The sequence below is a fragment of the Lepidochelys olivacea genome (assembly GCF_965140295.1).
Source record: "Lepidochelys olivacea isolate rLepOli2 genome assembly, chromosome: 2".
Taxonomy (NCBI): Eukaryota; Metazoa; Chordata; order Testudines; family Cheloniidae; genus Lepidochelys; species Lepidochelys olivacea.
Window position 1 is genome coordinate 226,886,757 of NC_140412.1, and position 14,542 is coordinate 226,901,298.

General features: G+C 42.1%; 1 protein-coding gene across 1 annotated transcript in view; it reads right to left on the minus strand.

Moving 5' to 3' along the window:
- CFAP69 (cilia and flagella associated protein 69) overlaps nt 1-14,542 on the minus strand; it is an 83,942-nt gene that overhangs the window by 10,905 nt on the left and 58,495 nt on the right. The window contains exons 24-28 of the mRNA XM_084621126.1: nt 9,127-9,160; nt 8,378-8,571; nt 8,189-8,280; nt 5,613-5,757; nt 34-107 (exon numbers count right to left, since the gene is read on the minus strand). Of these exons, the coding sequence (XP_084477252.1) occupies nt 34-107; nt 5,613-5,757; nt 8,189-8,280; nt 8,378-8,571; nt 9,127-9,160 (539 nt within the window). The remainder of the gene's footprint in view (nt 1-33; nt 108-5,612; nt 5,758-8,188; nt 8,281-8,377; nt 8,572-9,126; nt 9,161-14,542) is intronic.

A 14,542-nucleotide genomic window follows, 5' to 3' on the forward strand; every position in this document is an offset into this window, starting at 1 on the left:
ACAGCAATGAAAAATAATGCAGTTTGTACTTACAAGGATAATCTGCAATCTGAGGTTTGGCATGAGAAATTTTGCTTAGCAACGAGGATTTTCCTGCATTTGGAAATCTAGAAGGAAAGTTGGGATTTACACAATGAATAACTATTTATGTCACACTTCCATATGCGTTACTATTGAGTTAAATGAACAAAATACTGGCAAAGATATAATTCTATTATTTTTTTGCATTTCTGACAATCTCCCCCCCCCGCCCCACCAGAATCAATACTATTTATGAAGTGAGCTGTAGCTCACGAAAGCTTATGCTCAAATAAATTGGTTAGTCCCTAAGGTGCCACAAGTACTCCTTTACTATTTAGGCTGTTAAACCCTTTGGGGGCAGGAACTGTCTGTCAGTATGTACTTGCACAGCACCTAGTGTACTGGGGCCCTGATCTTAGAAATCATAGAAATGTAGTGCTGTAAGTGGCCTCTAGATGTGATCCAGTCTATTCCCCTTCGCTGAGGCAGCATTAAGTATTCCTAGACCATCCCTGATGGGTGATTGTCTAACCCAGAGGTGGGCAAACTACGGCCTGCGGGACCATCCTGCCTGGTCCTTGAGCACCCGGCCAGGGAGGCTAGCCTCCGGCCCCTCCCCTGCTGTCTCCCTCTCCCCCACAGCCTCAGCTCGCTGTGCCGCCAGCACTCTGGGTAGTGGGGCTGCGAGCTCCTGCCAGGCAGCGCAGCTGTGAGAGCCGCTGGCCTGCCCTGCCCCAGTGCTCTAGACTGCATGGCAGCGTGGCTGTCAGTCCTGGTGCTCTGAGCAGCATGGTAATGGGGCTGGAGGGGTTGGATGGGGGTGGGGTCCGAGAGGCGGTCAGGGGACAAGGAGCAGGAGGGTTGGGAAGTGGGAGGGGGCTGAGGCCAGGCTCTTTTGGGAGGCACAGCCTTCCTTGCCTGGCCCTCCATACACAGTTTTGGAACCCTGATGTGGCTCTCAGGCCAAAAAGTTTGCTCACACCTGGTCTAACCTGTTCTTAAAAACCCTCCAGTGATGGGAGGAGATTTAGGTTGGATATTAGGAAAACCTTTTTCACTAGGAGGTTGGTGAAACACTGGAATGCGTTGCCTAGGGAGGTGGTGGAATCTCCTTCCTTAGAAGTTTTTAAGGTCAGGCTTGACGGGGCCCTTGCTGGGATGATTTAATTGGGGATCGGTCCTGCTTTGAGCTGGGGGGTGGACCAGATGACCTCCTGAGGTCCCTTCCAACCCTGATATTCTATGGGGATTCCTGTTCCAGTACTTCCGTGTTTTATGTAGAACACTCCTGCTAATATATCCCATTGCCTTTTTTTGCAACAGCATCATTGTTAACTCATTCACTTTGAGATTCACTGGCTAGCCAGTGAATCTCAGTTTTGAATCTGCACATTTAGTTTTTCCCCTTCCTAAGGATAATACTTTGATCTTGTCTCTTTCAAGTTGTTTCATCTTGTTGATTTCAGACCAGTTCTCCAGTGTATCAAGGTAATTTTGAATTCTAAATCGGGTTTTCTAAAGTGCTTGCAACCCACCCCCCAGCACTGTCATCTACAAATTTTGTAACTGTAGTCTTGGCTGGGATCTCTAGGTTTCTGTAATACAGACAATAAAATGTTTTATACAACTTGCTTTTTTCCCCACAATTTTGAAAACCGTTACAACTGTTTATAAGAATGCAGACAAACTAAAAGACTTTCTGAAGGTTTCAGGGATGAACTCATTTACAGTGAAACTTAGTTTACTGGACAGTGTCATAATATTTTTAACCAAACTTATCTTTCCTGTAAACTCAACAGTGCTCCTGAGGTCTGAGCATAAAATATCTGGAAGTGCGATGAACCTTCATGTGTAACAGCTTTAAGTGACATTCTGCTCTCCAAAGGGGCTTCGTTAAAAAGACATTGAGGTTCCAGGTTTACTGTGTCCGATTTCTATACCAGACTGCTGATTTGAAAAGTAAAAAGATATTTTTTCTAACTGATAGCCTTGCAAACTCAGCCTGGTTTCTGGTACATGTATCATTCCAGTAACAGAAGATTCTACAAGTCAAATGCCACCTTCATTTGCACTTCTGCTACTACTGCCTTTTGCAGGGTTGCACAGATATACCCAAGTACACAATCTGAAGATAAAACAGTTCTACAGGTGGTCATGAAATTGGAACTAAATTAACAATTCTGTTAATTTTATACACTTCCAGTGTGATCTTGGGCAAGTCACAGATTCTGCGCACCTTACCTCCGCCCCCCCAAAGGCAGGTAATAATACTTTCTTACATCCCAGGGGTGTTGTGAAGATACATCCGTTAAAGACTGTGAAATGTTTTGAGATCTACTGACGAAAGGCGCTGTATAAGGGATAAGTATTATTGAGGAGTGTACCAGAAAAAACAACAAAAAACCCCAAAACAAACAAACTTAGCTCATGCTCCAAGATCTGAGCCGATTATGCAGGGTGCTGACTATAGCAATGCCTCCCATGCTCCCCAAACCTTTTCCACATAAGAAAGCAGCAACAACTGAACATGCACAGCAAACAGGTCTTCTGAGTCAGGCAGTGCCTTTTTGCTTACATACTTTACAGAACAGACCCACACTTAAAGAGCTAGAAATAACCCTTTTCAAAATAATCATTTTGAATGTATAGTGTCTAATCAGAAAAGTATTATTGTCCCATTTTACCCATGATTAAATGGAGTTACAAGACAGTTAGGTGCCTTACTCAAAAAAAAAAAAAAAAAAAAAAAAGTCAACCTCAGGCATGGTCACAGGAACAGAACACAGTTCCCAGTCACTCAACAGAAGGAGGAGTTCATAAGGGACCTTGATTTAAGTCAAATTTGCAGACCATCACACGGCACTATATTTCACTACAATACTAGATCTAGGATAAATAAGTTCCTAAATAGATATTAAAAGTCACCTGATCAAAAGTGTGTGAAGGTTAGGAATCTATGGTGGGGTAACATAGATCTGCAATTAAAAATAAGAGACTATGGTCTTGCAGTCTGCTGGCCCACAGAGAGAAGCATTTTCCTTTATTGCCTGTAATGCATTATTGGTTGAGGAATTCACCATGTTGTGAATTTAACCATAAATTAATAAAATCAAACTCTGTTAAACAGCAAGAGGGACACCAACTAATTAAAAAACTGATATTTTAAAAGACTTAATTCCTTATAATGGAAGAAAATGACTTTTATAATAGGAAAGTTATTGGAGGAATTTAATGCTCTCTGATGATAGAAGAAGCCATACAGACAATTCGGAATGTTACGCCTTCCATTTCTTCAAGGAAGTATTTTGTTTCCATCAAGGCTCAAAGCATTCTCTTTGAAGCTCAATTGCAACCTCTCTTGTACCTCACAATCTGTACCCAGACCGGATGATCCTCCCTCAAGACCATAAGATTTCTTGATCTGATCTAATAGCAAAGCACTTGTGTATATGCTGAAGTAAAAGCAACATACTCAAAGAAAAGATCAAAGTACAGGCACTAACAGGATATCAGAGGTTGACTCACAATTTTGGCTAGGAAACAATCTTCATCAATCATGATTCTATGCTTTTAATGAAAGCCTGTCAGCTCAAATATGAGCCAAAACTTAGGATTTGTAATAACAAAAAAACCCAAAACACACCAGCCTTTACAAAACCTGAGACCTAAGACCAAGAGATCTAGGACTATTTTTTACAATTCTTATGCCAGTTTAAACAAATGTATTGCACTACAGTAAACTGTAGCACTGTGTTAATACATGACAGCCTGAAACTGACCTCAGATTAGAAACTAAAGTGAAACTAACGAGTGCATTTTCATTGTTCAAACTAGGAAAAAACGCTTTTAAAAATGCTTTCAGTTGTACTCTCATAAAGGATGAGTCTAATAGTTCAGGAATTTTTCTTCATTTTTATACATATGTAGCCCCCCACCCCCTGCAAATCCATTTAATAAAATTCACATTAAAAAAGTGAGACATCTCTTCAGATCTTAATAAAAAGCCTACCATGAGTCATTCCCTCAGTTTTTGTGCCTGAATGCCACACATCCTAAATAAATACATTTGTAAGTTACTGTGCCACCTGATATTTTGCAATATAGAGAGACATGGCCTATGAATATTAAGAGGCACAGATGCAGACTATCCAACGTATATTCTTCTTCCTGTTATTCACAAAGCATAATTTGTCAGGGAATTTTTATGTCCCACATATTAAAACAAAGACCAGCTTCTTATACCTTCACAAAAGTAATGAGAAGAATATTTTAAAAGGTTTGTGGCATTAGTAACTACAGGTATTGGATTCATGAGGTGACCCAAACCATCTAATATTTACATTTTTCACATATAAAACTCTGCAAAGAATTATGCATATAAGGAATCTTATGAAGCTCAGTTTGACTCCTTGCCTGTGTAAAATTACTCACATGGATAGTGTTTGCAGGACTGGAGCCAAGTGATCATGTTTTGTAACATCACAACCCCTGAAGATGGCTAGCAAAATATCAACCTTATTCTCAAGTTGTTGAATATCCAAAGTAAACATATCTGCACATTTCCATCTACAAGTACTTTGCTCATTATGCATCCATAAAAAACTTTAAGAGTAACTCACTGTCCATAAAGTATAGGGAAAAAAACCTAATGAGTTCTTAATAAACAGTATTTGCATGGTTTTAGTGCCTTAGATGCTTTTCTTCAGATTTCCTAAAAAAACCAAAACAATTCAAATTTGTATTCCTTTTATCGGTGGCAGTGAAAATGCAGACTAAATGCAAATGAAACAGAAGGACCATAGTTCAAGGTTTTCCATACTCTCCTAAAAATATGCCAGGATGCTTTTCTGAGGCCACATCTACACTACCCACCGGATCGGCGGGTAGTGATCGATCTATTGGGGATCGATTTATTGGGTCTAATGTAGACGCGATAAATCAATCCCTGATCACTCTGCCATCGACTCCGGAATTCCACCAGAGTGAGAGGCAGAAGCAGAGTCGACAGGGGAGCGGCGGCCGTCGATCCCGCACTGCGAGGATGCGAAGTAAGTGATTCTAAGTCTATCTAAGATACGTCGACTTCAACTACGCTATTCTCGTAGATGAAGTTGCATATCTTAGATCAATTCTCCATTCCCCTCCCCCCCCCTCAGTGTAGACCAGGCCTGAGAGAGCAGATTCCATATCTAGTTTTAACAGCAATGCCAAAGAATAAATATTAAGGAGACCCACTTGTGCCAGTACTTGGATGGTAATGGCAGTTTTTGCAATACAGCTACCAGTCCACTAGGCCTTGGCTTGAGATTCCCAATTCATTTCACATATATTACTGAACAGCCATCTGATATCATTATCAACCTCACCTGGATTCAGACCAATGGCCCCGCATTCATCCAACCATGAGTAATCAATTCTGATAACTCATTGTAACAACAAAAATGAAGTAATAGGTTGAGACTTGGTCATGAGTTTTTTTGTTTTTTTTTTAAAAAGAGGCATGTATTCCCCTTCCCACCTCACTTGAAGTGCTTTACTTTAAATTATACTCCTAAATGTTTAACTCACAGATAACAGACTCCAATACTCACCCAACTAAGCCAACATCTGCTAGAAGTTTCAAATCAAGATGAATTGTTTGTATCTGGCCTTTCAAAGGCAAGAAATTTGTAACCAAACAGCCACCAATACCTCCACGAGCTACCAGTATTCTGTCTCCTGCTTTATTAAGTTCTCCTGAAAAATAAAAATTACTAGTCAGAAAATGAGTACTTGTGGCACCTTAGAGACTAACCAATTTCTTGAAAGCTTATGCTCAGATAGCTACAGCTCACTTCATCGGATGCATACTGTGGAAAGTTTAGAAGATATTATATACACACAAAGCATGAAAAAATACCTCCTCCCACCCCACTCTCCTGCTGGTAATAGCTTATCTAAAGTGACCACTCTCCTTACAATGTGTATGATAATCAAGGTGGGCCATTTCCAGCACAAATCCAGGGTTTAACAAGAATGTCTGGGGGGGGGGGGGGGAGGTCTGAGGAAAAAACAAGGGGAAATAGGCTACCTTGCATAGTGACTAAGCCACTCCCAGTCTCTATTCAAGCCTAAGTTAATTGTATCCAATTTGCAAATGAATTCCAATTCAGCAGTTTCTTGCTGGAATCTATTCAGGGGACACCATCACAGGGCCTAATAACATCAGCCACACTATCAGAGGCTCGTTCACCTGCACATCCACCAATGTGATATATGCCATCATGTGCCAGCAATGCCCCTCTGCCATGTACATTGGTCAAACTGGACAGTCTCTACATAAAAGAATAAATGGACACAAATCAGATGTCAAGAATTATAACATTCATAAACCAGTTGGAGAACACTTCAATCTCTCTGGTCACACGATAACAGACATGAAAGTCGCTATTTTACAACAAAAAAAAACTTCAAATCCAGACTCCAGCAAGAAACTGCTGAATTGGAATTCATTTGCAAATTAGATACAATTAACTTAGGCTTGACTGGAGACTGGGAGTGGCTTAGTCATTATGCAAGGTAGCCTATTTCCCCTTGTTTCCCCCCCCACCCCCCCCCAGACATTCTTGTTAAACTCTGGATTTGTGCTGGAAATGGCCCACCTTGATTATCATACACAATGTAAGGAGAGTGGTCACTTTAGATAAGCTATTACCAGCAGGAGAGTGGGGTGGGAGGAGGTATTGTTTCATGCTTTGTGTGTATATAATAAGATCTTCTAAACTTTCCACAGTATGCATCCGATGAAGTGAGCTGTAGCTCACGAAAGCTTATGCTCAAATAAATTGGTTAGTCTCTAAAGTGCCACAAGTACTCCTTTTCTTTTTGCGAATACAGACTAACACGGCTGTTACTCTGAAACTAGTCAGAAAATATAGCTGTTGTGCAACAGTTAAGATTCTCCATTACCAGGTAGACCTGCTGTCAATGAAAGAAGAGACTTTCCACTAGTTTCTATATAAACCCCTTGGGCTTGGTGCAGGTCTCTGCCAAGAGTCAGACATTTCAAGTCCTAACACCAAATAACTACATGAAGTAGAGTTTCTCTTTGGAGTTGTTATCCCTCGAAAATGAATACACAGTATGGTCAAAATGGTAGTTGATACTAACAAGCACGTGATTCCAAAAAGAAAGTAACACTAATCACATGTAAGCTCAATATACTAGATCTCCCAAAGTATTAGTTTTAAGTGGTCACCACCACCACATTGTATCATGTAGTTGGATGTGGGTTAAACCAAGAAAACCCACATGTATCAGTAGTTTTGATATTTTTAGCCATGGCTATAATAGCTTGTTAACCAAATACTTTAAACTTGAGAATTACACAGCCTGTTTTAACCACCAAACTCATTAGATATTACAGGCTCTTCCATTAAGATTCCTGCTGTGATGTCACCACCTATCATTACCATATTTTAGAATTGTAGTTAAACACTAGCATAATATATATAATTTACAAAAATACTTACAGATACCACCTTACCTACATCATACTTTAATCCTGCTTAACACTTAAACAAAGGAAGTATTCAATAAATAAAAATCATTTTTATTACTAAAAAAAATAATTCTGAAAACTACAAAAAGGAGAGCACTCTCCAACTTCAAGGTTATAGTTTGAGAAAGGGCCATTTCAGGAGCCTTGCACAGATAATCTGAAATTCTTTCCACTGTTCTAGACACAGTAGTTACTTTCAACACAATTATCATCATGGGTAATCCCTGAGATGCTGAAACTCGGCCAGTTTTATAGTTCAAATAACTGAGAGTTACAAAGTGGACAAGTAACCTTTCCAAGGTCATGGAGTAATTCAGTGGCTCACTATAAAACCAACCTGGCTTCCAGCCTTTAAATCTTGTTGTGGGAACATGTTCCTGGTACTATATCTGGAGATACAAATTAGTTATAATTATGCTTTTGGAATGAGCCTCTAACATCAGAAGTCTCCTGCATGTGATTCTGTCTCCCCACATTTGTCTCAACAAACAAATCCTTCTATTTTGTCTTAAAGATGAAACATCTACTAAGAGCCTTTGGTGTGAAGAGAGTACACCCAGCAAACGATGTGTCAAACTACCTTATTTTCTGCTATCTCAAAATAAAGGAAAAGCAAAAGGTTTTTACCAATCTGTTTCCCATCACAGGAAGTAACTGAAATTCCCAAAGGCACATCAACTTCACAATCTGTTCCCTTTTCACCTTTCAGTGCACGGACACTATAAAAAAGTTAGACAGTAAAAAGGTCTTAAGGGATATTTTTCTTTCAGGTTAAATATGTTCAACAATATAAATCAGGTCACAATATGTCCTTACCTACTGTTGACTCCTGCTCCAGCTACAAAGCGTTTCTGGGGAAATCTGTCTTTAATTCTCTTTAAGGTAGTTTTTTCTTTGGCTACAAGCCAGACATCACCACCTCTCCCTCCTTCTCCACCCAAGCGAGGATGCCCCATTCCACCAGTTCCTCCTTTCACATAGATTCTTAGATCATCTATAAAGTTGCCATACTAACAACATAAGAAGTGTTAAACTGGTGTTTCATATTTATCCCACCTGCCTTTCACGCATACACTGTTAGTAAGCTCCTAAGCACCAGCCCCGGCAAGATGGCATTATCCTTCTAAGTGTTAGTGAAAAAATACTTCAGGAAACTCATGCTGAGTTACCTCCCCTGCTCCAGGGCACGTTGTGAGAAGGAACTGGCGGGGGCTTGCCAAGGCCTGCTAGCAAGTCCTGCTCTCCTAGCCCTAGCGCCGGGAGGATTTGTAAATGCAACGCTGAGCCCCTCGAAGCCCGGCCGCAGGCTCTGGGTGCTCCCCAGCAAACCGGGCACTGGGCAGGACGACGGGAGCCAGCTGCGTGCTATTGCTGGGCGGGCGGGGGGGGGGGAGAGCAAAGCGTGGGACGTCCCAACGTGGCCCGTCGGGCCAGACCCTTTCCCACGCCGGAGGCTGCTCATCTTCGCCACCCCCAGCCCCGCTCACACGCGGAGCTGCCGCCCCAGACTCCGGCCGCGGACTGTCCCCTCCCCGCGGCCGCCACAGGGCACGCGGCGCGCTGACCTTCCGGAGCAGCGCGCGGCTCCCCCGCACCATCCTGGCCAGGGCCCCTCAGCTCGGGCCTAGAAGCAGGGACGCAACGCGCGAGCGCAGCCGCCGACGTCGTGGCGCTTCCCCTCCGTAGAGAGGCGCGTGCGGCGGCTCAGCCCGCCCCGAGGGCGGGGCGTTGTGTGCGGAGGGGCGGGCGGGGTAGCGCGAGGAGCAGACCCCGCGAGGCGAGAGGGTGGGGCGGGGGGAAGGGAGGGGACTGCGGGGAGATGGGCGAGTAGAATGGGGGCGAGTAGGGTGGGGAAGCGCAGGAGGGCCAGGGACAGCGTGCGGGGGTGTGCGGGGGCTTGAATTGGGGCAAGGAGGGATGGGGTGGAGGGGAGCTGTGGGGGCAGGAACAGTGAGGGACAAGGGGAATAAGCGGTTAGCGCTCTGGATGTTGTGGGTTCGCCCCAGCTGCTCCAGAAAGGGACTTGGGGATGACAGTGGGGGTGGCGGGTGAGAAAACCTGGATTTGTGCTGGAAATGGCCCAACCTGATGATCACTTTAGATAAGCTATTACCAGCAGGACAGTGGGGTGGGAGGAGGTATTGTTTCATGATCTCTGTGTATATAATGTCTGCTGCAGTTTCCACAGTATGCATCCGATGAAGTGAGCTGTAGCTCACAAAAGCTTATGCTCAAATAAATTGGTTAGTCTCTAAGGTGCCACAACTACTCCTTTTCTTTTTGCGAATACAGACTAACACGGCTGCTACTCTGAGAAGCTGGATGTGAGTCAGCCATGTGCCCTTATTGCCAAGAAGGCCAAGGGCATATTGGGCTGTATTAGGAGGAGCATTGCCAGTAGATAGAGGGGAATAAACACTTCCCTCAATTCGGCACTGGTGAGGCCCCACCCGGAGTATGGCAGCCAGTTTTGGTCCCTCCACTACAGAAGGGATGTAGACAAATTGGAGAGAGTCCAGCAGAGGGTAATGAGAATGATTGGGGGGCTGGGGCACATGACTTATGAGGAGAGGCTGAGGGAACTGGGGTTATTTAGTCTGCAGAAGAGAAAAGTGAGGGGGGATTTGATAGCAGCCTTCAACTACCTGAAGGGGGGTTCCCAAGAGGACAGAGCTCAGCAGTGGCAAATGACAGAACAAGGAGCAGTGGTCTCAAGTTGCAGTGGGGGAGGTCTAGGTTGGATATTAGGAAACACTATTTCACTAGGAGGGTGGTGAAGCACTGGAATGGGTTACCTAGGAAGGTGGTGGAATCTCCATCCTTAGTGGTTTTTAAGGCCCAGCTTGACAAAGCCCTGGCTGGGATGATTTAGTTGGTGTTGGTCCTGCTTTGAGTAGGGGGTTGGACTAGATGGCCTCCTGAGGTCTCTTCCAACCCTAATATTCTATAAGGGGCCCCCTTGAATTATTGGAGGTCCTAAGCAATTGCTTATTCTGCTTATGTCTAGCACAGACACTGAAGCCCATTATAAATTTTTGGGCCATTCTATCTTCCCCCACAGTTTTAACAACTTTTTAAACATTATGTTTTTCTGTCTCTTTCCTTGGCATAGGACTCTTCAGGGTTGGGAACCATGTGTACAAAGTGGTTAATGCTTAACTTAATTCCTGATTGTGTCAGTGTTTTCCCTATAATTTTCATTTTTCTCCTCATCGCAGAATGAATTTAGGATGATATCTTTATGTAAAAAGTTATAAATATTTTCTACATTAAGATAAATTAGGGTGATATAACTTTTTACTAAACTACCCTTTTCCATAATTTATATTTAATATATTTTTAAACAAGTTTAAGGGAGAATGAATAGAATCTAGACTTCCAGGCCTGGGCTTTTGAACTGCTCATACTTCCTCTGTCAGTCATAAATAAAACTAGGCTGTGCTTATTCTGCAGCTGGATTGTTGTGCTGATGAGGATACATGAGAAATCTTGACTGACTCTCCCTGCTCTCTGTTGATGGATATGGTGAATGAATAAAAATACCTTAACTGAATGAGAGTCCATAGTACTCACAATATACAGGGCTTTTCATACTTAAGCATCATATCCAAGTATGTACTTATTTAATAGTATTTTTAAAAGGCTTGAAAGTTAATTGAGCCATTTTTCTGGACCAATGTCTTCACCTATATATGGAAAAATATGGAGAAGAGCATTTGATTATGTTGATAATTTGCTAATTTTACTGCAGTTTTTTTGTTATCAACTTTACAGCTGGGTTTGGCTAATAGTAGCTGTAATGCCTGCAAATACTGCATGTGTTTTACTTTATTATAATGGAGTCTTCTGTAGGACTTGCAAATGTTCTTTTGCAAATACAACAGCAAGGGAACATTGCCAGACCACATGGCCAAGGTGCACAATATTGGAAGTAACTTCATTAATGATTATTGTAACAGGGTTATGACTCACCACCACTGGCACCTCCAGCTGGTTGCTCCAGGAATTAGCTCATCAGCTGTGGAGCACCCTCTGCGCATCATGTCTCACCTGTTGTCTGCTCTGCTAGTTTGGGACCTGCGTTGCTCCCCGCTTGGTAGCATCCTCTTCAGCCCTCCAGCAGTGTCCACTACTCCAGTCTCATCCCCTTTTAGGGCAGGGGAGTGGGGAGTTAACAGTTCTTCATCTTGCACCTGCCTCAGTGGCCAACCACAACCCCAAAGTCTAGCCCTCACCTCAGGGCAGTCTGTCTCAGCCACACTCCTCTGTAGCCAGGTGCAGTGTAAGAGGGGGACCCAGGCCCACCCACTACTCTGGGTCCCAACTCAGGGACCCTCTGGTGGCAGCCTCTCTCTGCCCTCCTTCGCTCTCCTCTTGTCTGCCTATCTTCCCTGGGCCACTTCCCCTTTGGCCCCATGCACCTTCTCAACCCTTTTTAGCAGGAGCCAGAGCCCTCCTTTGCTCCCCCCAAGCCTGCCCAACACTGCTCTGTCCAAGGTACCACCTCCTTACTAGTTAGGGAGAGACTACCTCCCCTTTGCAGGGTAGCCTTTATATAGGGCCCAGCCTGGCCCTGATTGGCTGCCTCTATCTTTGTCCCGATTGGCTCTCCACAGGCTCTTGCTGATTGGCTGCTGGTCTGCGCAGCCTCTCTGGCTTGTTCTCGCCCTTTTCCTCATGGAGTGGGGCAGCTGCCCCACTACAATTATGAATCATATAGTGTCATAGTCCGTGTTCTTTACTTGTACGTCAGTATGCCCTAATATGTATTCTCACTACTTCTTTCAAGTTCAGTACTGCTTGGTTTTCAGGGTCTTGAGTCAGCATGACAATTGATAATACCAATGGCATAATCTATAGATACATTTGTTCTTGAAGACACTCACTCTAAGGTTACTAGCAGGCCTTGCATCATAAAATGCTGGTCACCCTCAACTCCCATTGACTTCCAATAGGAAGATAAATATGTCTGCAGCCTTGTCCAGAGATATTACCAATGGTTACATTAATTCAGCTGCATAACGGCAACATCACTGAAGGTGAAAGAAGGGAAACCCAGGAAAATGAGAATCTTCAATGCAGCTTAAGTCAGTGAGTGTTGATGGCACTCACTAGAATCAACACCACTTGTTCTAGCACTAGTTCTGCTCCAGCACTGAGCAAGTTCATAAGAAGAACAAGAATTAGATTACTTATTATACCATTGCCTTTTAAATGAGCCATGCTTTAGGGGTCTTCACCGCCAAAGTCTTCATAATACAGAAGAAAAATAAAAGAGATGCTAAGATCGCTGGTATGCGTCTCAAAGCATCTACGGTGTTTAGGGGGTTTCTTTATCAACTGCATTGCTTTTTAAAATATATATATATCGTTATATCATTACCCTAAAAAACCCAGCCAATTTCACCAGCAACTTACTGATGCTGGTGTTGTCATCTTCTTTTAATTTGATTTGGGTGTTGAGTTATCCAGTGGGTGTGCCAAGCAGTGGGCGTACTAAGTGTCCAGCTTGATTGTAGAACACCACCATTTTTTTGCTTGATGTCACACACTGCTAATCAGTGATGCACTGTTTATTGCAATTCCATTGATTCAATTCTTTATCTGCAGTGAGTCCTACTTACATAACAGATTTAAAATAGCAAGGTGTGTAATCATACAACAGAATTCAGTTGTGGAATCATGCATATGGCTATTAGAGGTTTAAAATAATTCAAACTGATTTATATTTAATTGATTAATATTCTTTATATATAATATACCTTTTCCATTCTTATTATTTCTACTCACATTTTAAAGGGCTCACACATCACTGGCCATGATAATTGGAAAATTTGCAAAGGGCTACATCAAATCCTAATTATTACCTATCTCCATTCTTTCATGAAAAAGGTTAGTAGGTTGGGCAACAATTATATCATTACCTTAATGAAAACAAGTTATTAAATTGCTTTCCACCTGGGTATTAAATCCCTTTCAATACAGGTTGTCTGTAATTCAGTTTGTATACGCAAGTCAATTTTTTTTATTATGAACAAGAACCATCATTGATGTTCATTTTTTAAGTTAAGAAATGCTTCTGATTTAATTAGCATCAGATATTTCCATTTAGAACAAAAATGAAATGGTCCAAATAACACAGCTTTCTATTTTTCTCTTGCTTTTCTAAAAGTTTCTGAAACACATCAGTACAAAGTGGTGAAGTTCGCATAGATTATGCTTTGAATTTGACAAAAATAATTAATTCAAAAACGTTTAGGCTTCTAAAGTTTTAGAACATTGATGCATTACGTTAAAATGCTGTTTATGTAAATTGATCATTTAAATATATATATATATATTTATTTGACAGAAAAATAGATTTAACAAGTGGCCTGCGTGTGCATTGCAATACGGTAAAGATCCACTAGATGGAACAACTTCAACTACTATGGCAATTAAAAAAAAATCAGTGGAGCCGTTCAAAATTAATGCAGTAGAAAATTATTCATATTGGAAGAGTTTGAGAGAAAAATGTTTTATTTTGCCTTAATTTAGATCAGTTATAAAAAGTTCTGATAATCACATATAAGCACTGTGATTCCTTTCTTTCGGCCCAGTCCGGAAAACCATATTCATGTGAGTAGTCCATTTAGGTCCTTTGGAGCTCTTCCTGGCTGATCTACAGAACAGAAATATCATAATGGGAGAGCAGAATACTATCAAGTTAAAACTGTTTTAAGCCTCCTTGCCGACTGAAAGAATCTCAGGAATGTATCCTGTAAGGTCAGGGCGGATTGCATAAAGAGAGCAGTGTGGAACACCCAGTTCCTATCTTGACTCCAGGCGGCATGGTATGTCAGAATCCATATGGGAGGAGGGGACATGATCTACCTTTTGTAGTTCCCAAAAGGAGTTCACTTTTAAATGCTCCCTAAAAACACTGGAATAAAAATTGGGTTGATAATACTACCTTAGAGATGTGATAGTCTTACTTAATAA